At 43.6% G+C, this 14,742-nt stretch overlaps 2 protein-coding genes across 3 annotated transcripts in view; one reads left to right on the forward strand and one right to left on the reverse strand.

Moving 5' to 3' along the window:
• The window catches only part of ZNF277 (zinc finger protein 277), a 53,479-nt gene extending 47,708 nt beyond the window's left edge, over positions 1–5,771 (reverse strand). The window contains exon 1 of one of the 2 annotated variants that reach the window (XM_061373096.1): positions 5,697–5,771. In XM_061373096.1, the coding sequence (XP_061229080.1) occupies positions 5,697–5,739 (43 nt within the window). In that variant the 5' untranslated portion in view covers positions 5,740–5,771. Of the gene's footprint in view, positions 1–5,185; positions 5,315–5,696 lie in introns of those variants that run through there. The other variant, XM_061373095.1, reaches the window with a different exon arrangement.
• Positions 5,772–5,832: 61 nt separating this feature from the next.
• DOCK4 (dedicator of cytokinesis 4) overlaps positions 5,833–14,742 on the forward strand; it is a 249,616-nt gene continuing 240,706 nt past the window's right edge. The window contains exon 1 of the mRNA XM_061373099.1: positions 5,833–6,143. Within this exon, the coding sequence (XP_061229083.1) occupies positions 6,074–6,143 (70 nt within the window). The 5' untranslated portion in view covers positions 5,833–6,073. The remainder of the gene's footprint in view (positions 6,144–14,742) is intronic.

Consider the following 14,742-nt stretch of genomic DNA (forward strand, 5'->3'; position numbering starts at 1 on the left):
AGAAAACATTACTGAGCAGCAACTAAAACCATCGGTGTTATCAGCGCTGCTCCCAAGCTGAAAGTCAAAACACAATGCTGCACCAGCTGCTAAGAAGGAGAAAAATGACTGCTACAGCTGAACCTAGGACACCATGTTACATTAAAAGATTTTGTTTTTTCAGACACAGAAACACATAAAAGGTGATTTTACCAATAACTTACTAATTCCCAGTCCTCCACAAGATCCATATGCTTAATTAGATAACTGCTTAAAGTGACTATGCGATTGCATTTTTAATTAAAAATCGCAACAAATGCTCTTAAAACATTTTTAAATAATACTGTTTTAGGAGACTCATTCTTGTAATCATACTAAAATAATTGTGTCACACTTACAGAATTAATTAGTGAACCTGCCCTCCAGGTGCAATTGCTAGTTGTTCAGTTTATAATGATTAACCTGTGGCAAACCAAGATCCTTTATAGAGCTTATAATGCCTGCTGGTAGAGGGAATCCCCTCTCCAAAAATCTCTGGTATGGTAGAAGCCCCAGGTCTTGAAATCCTCCACTGAACACCTACATTTAACCCAAGAAACAGATCACCAGTTGTACGCTAGATGCTTGGAAATGCCCTGTGGGGAGACAATTAAAGATGCAACCATGTGTATGAACATTTGGAACTGGCCAGGGTTTTAAAGAAAGGGTACTGAGTAGGATACCAGCCTCAAACCATCTAACAGAAACTAGCAGATAGAGGTAGGCTGATAGAGGCTAATGTCTGAGGAACTCTGATGAATGAACAAAGAAGTGGCAGCTGTATGCTTGGGGCAATGGCTGCTCTATCACCTTGCTGGGGTTTTCACCTATGGCATCATCAGACAGCCATTCCCTGTTCATAGTCACACATGCTGTGATATATGAAGATGCAGAAGATAACCCACAGTAACCTGCTCACCCAGGGCTGATCTGAATAGGAGATGTAGTATAAGGGTGTGTGGGGTGGGAGGGCATCTGGTTCATTGTTTGGTTAAGGACTATTCAGTATATATATATATATATATATATCAAAAAAGTAACAAGGGAAGTGGTAGATTACACATAAGCAAACATCAATGAGCAGGTGATAACAGAGACAGTAACTCTTCTTTGGTCACTACAGGAACTAATGCCATTAAAGGAACTACTGAGGCACAGCCTTACACAGGTTCAACCTCAACACTGGCGCTGATAAGAAAGGCGAAATGTGATTATCACATGTATTATCATATATTTGAGGCTGTTTGTGGAACTGTAGGAAACTTGCTTTGGTACATCAGAAGAGGCTTGTGGAATTATATTTATCTTTTGGGAAATTTAGAGGAGGGGCCTCCTGACAATATTATTGTAGTGACAGCTTCCTTCATGTTTGCTACTACAAGCCATGTTAGAGGGTGTGGTGGTACAGAACACCTTAGATAAAGACCATGCTGCACCAGTGTAGCCCTGCTGAAGAAGCAGTTAAAGGGTTTCCCTGTCAGTGATATGGTGAAAGGGAATGATACACAGGTATTAAGAGGTGGAAAAGCATTAAAGAAAGAAAATAATAAAAAAAACCCAAACCAAACCACCTCCAACAGAATAAGTATGGACAGCAGAGGCAAAAACAGGATCCAGAAGCAGTTTGTGAACAGCAGCTCTTGAGAAACATGGCAACAGAACAGGAGAGGTGGGACCAAAGGAAGAGCTGTGGAGAGCAGGGGCTGGTGGTTCGTGAGGGAAAAGGACAGGACAAAAGGAATACCTGAGCTGGGTGAGCAGGGGCAGGAGGGGCTGAAGTAATGTTGGGAGTAACTAGCTGAGGAATTCTCATCAGAGCATCAGAGGGGACTTCTAAGAGGCAGATGACAGCTAAAGAACAGAGGCAAGAAATGAAAAGCAGGCTCCAAGCACATGAGAGGACAGTGTGAAAAGCTCGAGAGCCACAAAGGACAGAAAAGCCAGATCAAGCCCTTTTTTTGCTCATTCACAAGCAAACAGAGAAAATCACAAAGAAGTCTATGAAGACAGTTAACTGGAAGCTAAAATGCCCACCAAATTCTCGGGCTGGCAGAGGCTGGAGATGCAGATGGGACACTCCGAGGGCACAGTGATGAGACAGCAAGCCCAACTTCTGGCAGCCAAAACCAAACAGGGCAGAAAGGGTGCTAAGATACACAGGAAAATGACTGGGCCCCGGTCACAGGTTTAGTTAAAATGAGGAACTACTGGACATGACATGAGAAACAGCTGAAATCAAAGAACAGAGTGAGAAGCTCAAAAACCTTGCCAAGGGCACAATAAGGAAGGGCTAGGTTTCAGGTATTTGGGAGGGGCAGTATGTAAGAGGCAGATGGGCTTCAAAACGGCCAGGGGGCAGGGGGGGTATGGTGTTGGGTCCTCTGGGGGAGTCAAATCTTGCAAGACACACAGGACTGAGGTATCACTGATGTCGTGTGAGGCTGAGATGGCTCAGGTGAGAGCACTGGAAATACCAGATCCGGTTATGCATCAGGTAGTGAACATCAAGCTGGAACAGGCAGTGAGTAGGAGATCCTCACCTGGAAAGACTCAAGTGTCTGACCCAGCAGCTGGATAGGGGGCCCAAGGTTCAGGCATGGATGTTACACAGACTTAGAGCCCATGCTGGTATTCAAGTGGCCTGAGAACATGCTTGTGAATCTGAAGAGGATTACATCCCTTGACTTGGACAGAGAAACCTCGCAGGTCTGAGAGGACACAGGAATGACATTCAACAACCAGGAAAGAGGAACCCCTGGATCCCAGAGTCCACTGAGTTGAGCGGCTCTCACAACACCCTCAGCAGAGAGAACTTAAGAGCTGGGCTAAAGATATGATGCTTATAGTATCAGGAACAAAACAACTTTCACTAAAATGTCCTCTAGGTAGCAATGAAAAAAGGTAGACTTACACAAGACCAGTCAAACTTTAGTTTTCCAGAGTAAACTGAATTCCCTTAAAAATGGGACGCAAGAGAGACGTGGAAGGAATAAGAATAACATGCTGTGCTCTGGCATGGTACACTCCAGCAGCATGGTATTAAAAAGCATTTGAGCACATAAAGACCCAGAGTAGGAAACCGTAACTGCCAGACTGCAGATGAAACTATGAAAGACACAATTCCAGAAGAAACCTCATTTTAAAACACACTGGCAGATGCTGTAAGAAATGTTGATAAGTAGCATAATTAAACTGAACAAATTGTACTGTGGGCAGTGATATGTTTATTAAAAGCCACTTGGTGAACAGTGCTGGAGAGAGCTAACTAGAAAGTAACACAGTCCTGGCCTAGAATACAAAAGCACAGGCGTTCCTGTTTTTTTCCTTTCTAATAAATAGAAAAAAGCAAGACATGAAAAAACGCCATCTAATTTTCTGATATCCAGTCTCCAAAGAAGTGACACACCTTCTCAGGGGCACATGCAAGTACAAGATGCTGCCAGAGTGACTAATTTTGTAGAATTGAAACCTCTGAAAGAGTAAGGATTTTGCTCAGAGACGGGGAAATGGTAAATATTAGGGTGAGGTATTTCTTTGCCCACAGACAATGCGATTTGTGGTATAAGATCCATGTACTCTAAGCGACTGGGTTCTAAATTAATAATTTTGAAAAGGCTATTTCAGCGATTGGGTATTCTTGTCTTTGTTCAAGGCAAGAAGAAAGACAGGCTCTGTGCCTAATACAAACATGCTGAAGTCAGTCACGGTTAACATGACAGACAGCAGCTTAAAGGTGGTGGCACAATTTCAAGACTCCCAGCCAGCGTGTTGGCAGTCTTGTCTTATGGAGCCATGGTACATGGATGTCTACAGGCTGAGGTGGAAGTGAGTTTAGCCTGGCACATATTATTTTGATTTTCAGTAGTGACATTTATACATTTTGTCACCCCAGAGACACTAAAGGATCTGTCAGAGGATGCTGTCCTGGGTTCAGCAGTAGCAGTCATTTTTCCCCTTCTTAGTAGCTGGTGCAGTGCTAGGGTTTTGACTTTCAGCCTGGGAACAGAGCTGATAACACCGATGGCTTTAGTCGCTGCTCAGTAACGTTTACTCTGACCAAGTACTTTGTGAGACTCATGCTCTGCCAGGGAGGAGGGGAAGCCAGGAGGAAGCAGAGACAGGACACCTGACCCAAACTGACCAAAGAGGTATTCCATACCACAGCACATCAGGCCCAGTATATAACCTGGGGGCAGTTACCTGGAAGGGCTAGATCACTGCTCGGGTCGGGCCGGGTATCGGTCGGTGGGTGGTGAGTGGTTGTATTCTCTTCCCTTGTTATTTCCCTTATCATTACTATTATTGGTGGTGGCAGCAGTGGTTTGTGTTATACCTTAGTTACTGGGCTGTTCTTATCCCAACCCATGGGAGTTACACTCTTTTGATTCTCCTCCCCATCCCGCCAGGAGTGGGGCAGGGGAAGGGGGGGAGGGAGAAAGAGACTGCATGGTTCTGATATATGTGATATTTAAGTGATATTATTTTTAAGTGATTTTTAAATGACTTTTAAGTGATATTATTTTTATGAACAGAAGCAAGGTAGTACTATAGAAACAACAAAAAGGTCACTGAGAGGATCACTCACTACCAAAGTCTGACAACTAGAAGGATAAACACAAAGTGCACTCTAGGTCTGAAACTGCTTCTTTGCATATGACTTCCTTCCATTGTGCCCTTCACACTATCAGTGACTTAAAAATTCAACTTACTTTGACACTAGAGGCTAAAAGCCAACTGAACTGAAAAAAAGAAACCCTCCTCTCTTAAATGTAAAAACATTAATGTATTTTTATGTTCAGTTCAAACTGAGTCATGTCATAAAATTTCTGGTTACCAGTTCAGAGTAATGACTTGATTGTAGGACACTTTCTTAAAACCAGACGTAGTCAGAGACAATAGATACCTGGTGAGGTCTGCAGAGCAGCATCCTACCACCGTGTTTTCCCACTTCTTTCCATCTCTGCCTTCCCACAGTTTTAACCAGAGCTGTTGCTCCTGCCTCACAACGCCCGTGTTTCTCTCACGAGGATCACTTCAGCCTGAGGATTTCTTGCAGTCCACCTATGGTGAGCTCTCCCTAAGCTGCTTCTAGAAGGGCACAGACACACAGACCTCTCAACAAGGACGGAAACCTTGCTGCTCTTGCTGCTTACGATGCCTGACTTACTCCTGGCTGTCACCCCCATAGTCCATTTGTGCTCCTCACTGTACACCACTTGCTTTTCTCTATCTCTGTGCATGTGTGTGCCGAGGCATGGATTTCTGTATAAGTCAAAAAGCCACCCAAACTACCATCCAGTGTCACACTTCCCTCGCACACTGCCGGCAGCTGCTCCCTCTTCAGCACTAGCCGTTGAAGTCTGTCCCCACAGCTTCATGCGACCAGAGCTAGGCTTTGCTAAGAGAAGGAACAGCTCCCGCAGGACCACGAGAACGACTTGTAACCGCCACGAGGCGGGACGGGGCTGCCTCTGGCTCCCCCCGCTCCGACGGGTCATCAGCGGGACCCGCACCCCAGCACGCCGGGCCTGGACGGCTCCCGGCTGTACCACACGTGTCCGCCGCTCCCCACTCCCGGTTCCCCCCCGGCGCCGGCGCCGGCCCCGTCCCACCGCCCGAGCCGGGGCCGCAGAGCCACCGGAAGGGAGGGGAGTGGGGGGTCCCGGCCGCGCACTCACCTCCCGGCCCTAGGGTCCGTCCAGCCCTGCAGGACGCAGCCATGCCTCTGCCGCTCCCCCCGCCCCGGTGTGGGACGGCCTCAAGGAGCAGAGCTCCGCCCTGCCCCTCCCGGCGGAGAGCGCGGGGCCAGCCGGGGCTCGTAGTCTCTCCCGGGCCGCGGGCGACGAGGGGCGCGGCCGCGCCGAGGCACTACGTTCCCCGGCGTGCAGCGGGACCGGGCTTATAAGTGGTTGGCGGCGAGCGTGCCTCAGCTAGTTAGTCCGCCAGCCCGCGGGGGTGAACAATGCTTTCACCGCCGGGGCCGGGCAGCTGCGGCTAACGCGCAGCGGAGGCAGCGGGCGCGCTCCCGGCACCGCCGCTCCCAGCGCAGGGGTTGATGCCGCCGGGCGGGCGGGAGACTGCCGCGAGCATGTGGATACCCACGGAGCACGAGAAGTACGGCGTGGGTGAGTGCGGGCAGCGAGCGGGGCAGCGCGGGGGACGGCGGTGCCGGCAGGGAGCGCATCCCGCAGCGGAGCGGGCTCCCGCCGGAGCGGGGGCAGCGTCCCGCCCGTGCCAGCCCCGTCGGAAGTCCCGGCGGGACGGCCGGGAAGCGGCCCTTTGCCCAGCAGAACCACAAAGAGCGGGCGCTGCCCGCGGATGGGGCCGGTCCCAGTGCCCCAGCTCTGAGGCGGGCACTCAGCTTCTCCCCGCTGGCGCTGCGTGGAAAGGCTGGTGTTCCGTGGGGAACAAAGCAGCCTTGGCAGAGATCGCTGCTAGCGGCGACCCGGCGGGGAACCGGTCACCGTCGGCGGCAGCGGCAGCCGGGGGTGAAGCGAGAGCGGGGCCGCGGGCATTGTTCGCGTGTAGGGGGTTTGTCGCTGTTTCAGTGGAAACAGGACAAAGTGTCGCTTGTGGGAGCCGCGCTTCCTTGCCTATTTGTTGAACTCTGCGGAGCTATGAAGCTCCAAGCTTTGACTTACGGAGTGGTCGGAGAGAGTCACTGATCTTTGTTATCTGTTTTGACACCGCCGATGAAAATGGTCAGCGCTCGGTGAGCGGCGGTGTCTCATCCCGGACAATAGCCCTCTCTCACACAAACGCAGCTGAACTGTTACACAGACCTGCTAGCGTAGTAAGCGGCTTTCTCTGTGTTGACGTCGCATTTGATCGCGGCGTGGTGCCTGTCGCGGAAAAAGCCGGAGGCGCCGGAGCCCTTCTTTGTGTTGGGGTGTGTGTGTTGGGGTGTGCGTGTGTCAGCGTCGGAGCCAGCCCCGCTGGAGCAGTGCCGCTCCGTCCCATTTGGAGTTGAGCCCAGGTGTTGCTGTCCCCCGAACGTTAAATTACACAGATCATCAGTGGGATTTATTTTCCTGATTTCTTTATTTGCCAAGTCACAGCTGGGTTACGATATATTGATTAGTCCTGCCACCCGCCTTCTTTTGCTAGGGTGGGCAGAGGCTCAAAAATCACTCTGAGACTCCCTGGAATGGCATGCTTGGATAGTTACAGCCAAATTTTTCACGCTGCAGCCCACCTATCAGTCTATTTGTTGTTTCTTTTTTTTTGTTTTGTTCCTATACTTCGTTACTATTATTGAGCATGATATGCTGTTTCACAATTGAAGCATTTTTCTGCTTAATTTATGAGCTAAAAACCACTACGAAGCATTTTTTTTTCTAATACTGAAAACAAGCAACCAAAGGCTGTTCCCCTTATTTGAATAACTCTCCCCTGGTCACTAAACAATTAAGTGATATTCCTTAAATAAGATTTTCTATGTTCAGTAAATCCTCTCGGGTACTTGCACATGGCTCACTGTCCAGCTCTTACTCACTTACCAAGGCTGTTGTCACTGAAACATCATGCTTGCTAAAGAGATACAGTTGCGACTTCTCAATAGTGAGCTTTGACTCAATAAGAAAACGCAGCTCACTACAAAGATCCTCTTTATTTGTGTAAATATAATATAGTCACAAGAAGATGCTTATTCTTACTTAAATTCATTCCATGGTTTTCTGTGATTTGGCTTCTAAAAGGCTATTCAAGTTAGTAACAAAAAACCACTGTTTAATTTGGGTCCTCTGTACCCCTGGGGTGGGGGTGACAGCCTTGTTTTGTGACCATTGCAAAACATTGAAATACTGATCTAATGTAATCCAATTTTTTGCTAGGACTGTACTTTATTCTGTATGCTCCCTAACCTTTATGAGACCTGTCTGCAAAATCTTCACACCCAATTATTGTGTAAGCTATTGTGCTCTAGAGCAGCCATAGGGGAGGCAGGGGAAAGAGTTGCATATTCCTGTATAGTTCTTTAAAATTCATGTAGAATGGCTTTCACAGATCAAACTTGCATTTAGCACCACAGACCTGCTTTTATATATATATATATTTTTTTTTAAATGATGGGATTATTGTATTTTCAAATAGTTTTCTTTTTATATATGGATGTATTTGTCTACCCTGGTAAAATGGGTACATTATAAAACCCCTTTGAGGATCCTGATTAGTTGTACCAAGCATATGTATCCTTTGTATAAAGAGCGCAGGGCTTGCCTCAACATCAGACCTCATCTGCATTTTCAATCTGAATTTTGCAGCACATGCTGTGTGCTGCACATTTCTACTGTGACATGCCAAAATGGATGAATAACCAGGCAACAGCCACCTGGTTGCACTGAAGGGTTGCTGGTAACCAGGTGGCTGTTGCTCACTTGCACAGCCTGACTGATTCCCACTTTGAGGAGTGTTTAATGTGAATAACAAGCTTCTCTTCAAATTTTTAAACTTCTGCCTGCTAGCTAGTGATAATATCTAATTACATTTTGCTCAGCAGGTTGCTTTACTCTGAGTTCATTTACTACTAGACAGACATACTGCCAGTTCATTTCCTAGTAGATATGCATCCTGTTGTAATGAAGAACATTATTATGCTTATATGGGACACCCTTTGTACTGCAGTTATGTGCTCTTATTTCTAAGGCTGTAGGTTTTGTCAGTTGTGTATTATCCCTCAGGATGCTAAAGGTGAAATACACATCAGAGTATTTCTGGTTCTGATAAAGTTTGCTTAGTCTGGGTTTTGATACATCTATTTCCAGAACAGAAGGTTAAGCTTCTGTATTTCACTTTGAAATACCATATGTTTTGAATCACACCTTTAGCTGTTGTGTCAAGCTAGTGACAGAATTGCACAAAGTGGTCAGTTATATGGAGTGTTTAGCACAAAGTATGCTAATGTAGGGGTAGGAAAGGTATGGTATTTCTTTTTGCTGTTAACAGTATCTTAATATGGTAGACTTCAAATGGAATTGGCTTACATAAATGCTGCATGCTTTGCTGTGTGAATTCAGAACCTAACAGAACAATATTGTTTAGAACAATAACCAAACCCTTTGTTCAGATAAGTCATCTAAGATTGCATATCTGTGGATGCTCTGCAGGTGGTGAATAGGTAAGTAGATTTCAAAGGCTGGTGCAAACTGCAAGCTTGTGGCTGTAATAAATAAATAAATCACAGGGCTACATAAATATCTCCTAGCTGCTGTCTGGAGTTAAGATACAAGTTCTGTTAGATAGTCTGTATACACAGGATCAGTTTTTCTTATTGTCTCACCAGATCTGCATACTGCTGTATCATCTGATTTCTTTGATTTACCTGAGTCTGTAAGAATGAGGTTAACACTTTCTGGAATGTAGGTGGGTCTTCTACTGAGCACAAAGCTTCTCAGCATCTCTCGGAAAGGCTTTTTTTCTTTTTTTATTAGGATGGAAATATTAAGAAGAATAATTAAAAACAGTTGCTGAATGCATCATCTAATTTATAAGCAGAATGGTATTCCAGATCCTAAAGTTGTTCTGTACAGTGAAATAGTGAAATATACCAGTTTAACTCAGACAAGTTTAAATAGTGCTTGGTATTTTCAGTGTGGTGAAGCCATAAATCTGCCTTCCTAAGGGGGTGTGTGAAGTGTGGCCATCTCCTACAGCACATGACTTTGTGTGGGAAGCTGAAGTTTACAGGAGGAAAAAGATGGGGGTGAATTTGCTGATCACAGGAGCACTATTGATTTGCACATAGACAAAAGCCAAATCAATTGGCTTGTGCCCTACTCTGAGTTGCAGCCAGCCTAGTCTTGCTAGCAGTCCTGTAGAAAAACAGCTGAGGCATCTTTACCTTCATTTTGCAATCACTATTTTGACTGCAGGTTAACTTTGCTGTGAATGTTCTTGGTTGGTTTAGCTCAACAGCATCTTTGTGGATAACGTGCTAGACTTCTAATACAATGTATTTTGTTTAGCACAAATGCTTTACCAGCCTCTCTTGCATTCATCTCTAAATGAAGAGTTCAATCTTATTTCCTCTGTTCTCCTGTGTTAATCTTCCCCTATGCTTCTAATGTGGAATTCAGTTTGTATTTCTGTCTTGGGCTAATATAGCTACCAATAGTGAGCTGTATTGAAAACGTATGTCAAGCTGCCTAAATATCTGTTAGGGGTGAGCAAGACCAAACATAGTGAACTTGTGGGCTCATATGGCTAAAGAACTGTTGGAAGATGATCTTAGTTTTATTGTTACAGTTCATAACTCTTTGTGGGGCTGTGAGGTACCATGGGGCACTGAGGGTGAGGTTGGCAGAGTACCAGGGCTCCCTTCACTAGAGCCGTGGGAGCCCATTGTCATTTCATGGAAATACTCCCTGATTCTTAGCTATCTCTTATAGCAAAGACCCACACATTTTCTGTAGGAAGATTTTTGACACGTGATGCATTGTCATGGAGGCTTTTATGTAAGTTTAGGATGTCATATAAGGATTATATTTTCAATTGTCTTTGATATAAGCAATGACTCTCAGTATCTTTCAAAAATGGAATGATCTCAACTTGCAGGTTTTGGACAGCCCTCCCATCCCCAAACATTAACTATATTCTATTGGAGAGCAGAATAAGAAGGCTGAGGTTTTTAAGTCATTTTGGTCATAAGACTAGTCTTAACTTAAGTAAGTGTTGGTAAAGTGGTGAAATTGCCTTAAAATCAGACTAAAAATAAGTTTGTTTTTTTTTCTTCTAACAAGTGCCTCCCAAAATCAGTCTTTAGTATGGATGTGGTGTTTTGAATGCCTGTCATCTTCTAGGGGACAGCCCAGAGCTGGTTGGTTCATTAACACCTTTTTACATAGGGCCCTTCAGAGATTTCAACTTCCCTATTCACTACGTATCCGGAGATACTGGGGAATATTTGTTAAGGCTGATGTTATTTCAGTTAGCTGTACACTGATGACACTGGTGTTCCTCTTTCACTGATTGAGAGCTTTTGCCACCATTCTCAGTGCTGGACTTGTGTGGCTACTAGCTGGGTCAGGTTTACTGGAAAGATGGTGGAACAATGTAAGTAACAAAAGAAAAAGCATTCTCCCTTTCAGCAGTGAGACCACATCCTCACCTTCACTCCTTATGTTATCTAGGATGGGCTAATATAATCTGTGATTGCTTCTGGGAGTTCAGAGAGCATGTGATGGAGTCACTGATTTCTCTGTCAAGGAAGCTATAATTGGTTCTTTTACTCCTACCACAGAGAGATCAGCAGCTTTTTGCACTGTTGCAAGAGTGTCTGTCTTTGACTCATCTATTTGCTTCCCTAACTGGCACCACAGAAAGGAAACTTCAGAATAAAATAGGGTTTCACATTTTTAGCCTGGTTCAAGGTGAACATGTTCCAGAGTTTCCACTTCATTTCTGAGTGTAATTCACCATATAAGTTTTGGTCTATAAAGTTCTCCATAATTTGAGTCTCGGGATCAGAGAAAATCCTGAGGAGAGCACTTTGACTGCTTGGATGGTTTGTGACACTTGAATGTATTCAGCAGCTGAGACAAGACACTTTCAGCAGAGTTTGCACCCCTGGGAGATGTGCTGCTTCATTTCTTTAGTTTTGAGAGACTTTGATGCCTGCATGTGGGTGGTTTTTTGGTGTTCTGTTTGCTTTCCTACTGGATTTGTATTTGATTCTGTGGAGGTACAGGGGAACAAACTAGGTAATCCTTCAAAGTCCTTTCAAGCCTTTCTTTGTGGTTCTGCACACAAGGGTTGAAATATGAAGGTTTTGCTTCACTTTCAATCTGAAATTTCTTTTGTTACTGTGGTGTTTTTTTTATTTTTATTTTTTCCCATATAACAATACATCATCAAGAAATCTTTTTTTTTTTTGTTTTGCTTTTCCTCATTTTATAGCTATGTGTCCTATTGTGAAAAGCTGATACAATGCCTTTGAGGTGACCACTGTTTCCTTCCCAATGATTTGAGAGCCAGGAGACTAACCTGGAAGATGTCCCTTTTTATTTAATAGTTACACGTGTTTAATTTGTTGAAAAGGTCTCAAACCTTATGTAATAAAAAGGATTGATTTTTGTTTTGGGAGATGATCAATGGAAACATGGTTAAAATATGTTTAGGAAGAGTTTTGAGAAATTTAATCTATTACTTTTTCAAAGCCAAGTCAACCCTTTCTGTCACTTCTGAAGGATGCTTGCGAGCATGTTTTTTAAAATGCTGTTAATAAAGCATCTGCAATTTTTGTAGTCAGTGCTTAGCAACCTAACTACTAGGAAGTGTTTAGCACTGGAGTAGTTTTCCTCTTGAGTTTATCATTATGTGCTTATGAAGACTTGCCATGATTGTCTCCTTTTCCTTGTATGAAATAGCTGCAGTTATTTCATCCTTTCCTTGTAGATGATGCTGTTATCTTTGACCAATTAATCTATGTTCAAAACTGCACAGGAAAGCTTTAAGTAAAGCAGGAGAATCTTTTAGTGTGCGCTTTAGGCAATGTCTGCTTGTCATTCCTTGTGTGATGTTCTTTTTGCAATAGCAGCACATTGACTCATTTTCAGTCGGGAACTGCTAATCAATCCTTCAGATCCTTTTCCGGAATACTGTTGTCTAGACAGTCATTCTCCCATCCTGTATTTGTCAGCTGATTATTTCTGCTTGTGTCCTTAGTGAATGGTACTTCTCTTCCATACTATTTCTACTGTTTGTCAGCCGTGCTGGCTCCCAAATTTCCTTTCTCTCATAATTGTCTTGGAAGTGCCTTGTCTCACAGCTTTGTGTGAGATGCAATTTAGCAACTGTATTTGCAAACAGAAGTGGTGCTTGTTTGGAGAAGCCATGTATGATGAACAACTAAAGACAATTGAGTGACACAACGATTTGCGATTAGTTTTCCTCTGCATTTCAAGGAATGCATTTCTTTGTTCTTTATGATGACAAGAGACTGAAGTGATATCCAATTCATATTCTTCTTCATAATGCATGTTTGTAGTTATTCAGAATGCATGCTTCTAGTTAAATAATCTGTAAATGATGTAACTTGTCCACTTTGCTTTCCTGGGCACCTGAAATGGCTTGAAAATAATGCTGATCTAACTTCCAGATGCTCAAGGCTGCATAGGAGAGCTGCAAGCAATGCAGCTCTGAAAGTCTCCTGTACTGTAGGGACGAAGAAGGAAGCTTGGATTTCACAATCTAATGCATTGTGCTTGCTGGTTTTTGTTGTATTGAGTAAGAAAACAGGACAAAATCAAATCAGTTTCGCAGGATAGAAAAACCCAAAAACCAGTCTTATGGATGAGCCACAAAAGTGCTCATGCTCTTGGAGGAGAGGTAATATAAGGGGGGAAAAAAGTATGCTGATGCTGACTGCAGCTTTTTTTCTTCCAGTTAAGGAATCAAGTCAGGTTTATTTTTTTTTTTCCAGATTCACATATGCTTATTTATCTACTTGGTTAGTAGCAACAGCTGAAATTATTACAGCTGAAAGTGGGTAAAGTCTGTTTACTCAAGTCTCTAGTACATAGTTTTGTTTTCTGGTAGTTTGTGTATAAACGTGCAAGTAGTAGATGAGGTAAGAAACCTCCAAATGGGGCTGTTGGCATAAGTCACAGTGAGGTGTTTGAGGAATAACTTCAGTTGATTTCAGTTTTGCTTTCTGTGTTACCGGATTTCAAGTGTGTGTACGTCCTTTCAGGGCTCTGGAAGCAGGTAGTGGATGGTCTTAAGCAATTGGGAGCTGAATGATGAGCTGCTTCATTTTTTTCTGCAGCAGAGAATAAATGGAGTGCCCTCTCAAATCCATTGCTCAGGATTTCTTGATTTGATTTTTATTGTTGTTTGCACTGAAGTTATGATTTGAGTCTTTAGAAATGCAAAATGAGTTCTGGACTATAAATGTGTCTACTGACAATTTTTCACGAGTAATTTGCATTGAGTAAACGGGAGTCTGAGTATGCTGTGAATAAGAGGTGAGCACCAACTGCACAGTAGAGACCTCTGTAATAGAAGTTACTGATTTCTGTTTAGTTATTTTTAAAAGAAAGCATTTGCTTTTACTGTCATAAGTCATTGACCACATATAATAGGATATTATCCTATAATAGGATAATGTTTTGTCTTTGGAAACTTTGTAATTACAGGTTGCAGTGCAGAAGGCAAGATTAGTCAACGAAGCCTTGTTTTAACTTTCTTCAGAGTAGTGTAGTGAGTGAAGCATGTATAAGATGCTGGAGGGCTTGGAATCAGCACTTCTGATGCTTTGTTTTGTTATGTAAGTTAAAAGCAAGTTAGCTGCAGAAGTTATTTTTTCATTACTTATTGTACTGTACAAACAGTAGCGGATAACAGCTTGATTCTTCATCAAGCTATTGATGTTGTAGGCATCTGATACGAGATTTATTTAAAGTAGCATTCATGCTTTTATAGATAATGATACTTATAAAATGCAGAATACTATTTTTCTGAGGAAAAGCCCTGTATAAAGACGGCTATTTGATTTTAAGTGGACTGCCTTATTTTTGGTGGGGAGAAAAAAGTAACATTGGTAAACTTAACAACTATGAGGCATACTCTGAAACTAAGTGTATATAAGTGGGATGTAAATATTTCTTTTATGGTTTTGGTAGTTTTTATATAGAATAAAGTTGGCTAGTATTTTGTACTTTGAAGAAAGATACCCCTTTCCTAGGTTGCATAGTTCCCTTCTTAACATCTGTACTGAGTTAGTACAGT

Source organism: Neopsephotus bourkii, unplaced genomic scaffold (assembly GCF_033783945.1).
Source record: "Neopsephotus bourkii isolate Nb327-2 ecotype Australia unplaced genomic scaffold, CSIRO-AGI_Nbou_v1 NB_1624, whole genome shotgun sequence".
Lineage (NCBI taxonomy): Eukaryota > Metazoa > Chordata > Aves > Psittaciformes > Psittacidae > Neopsephotus > Neopsephotus bourkii.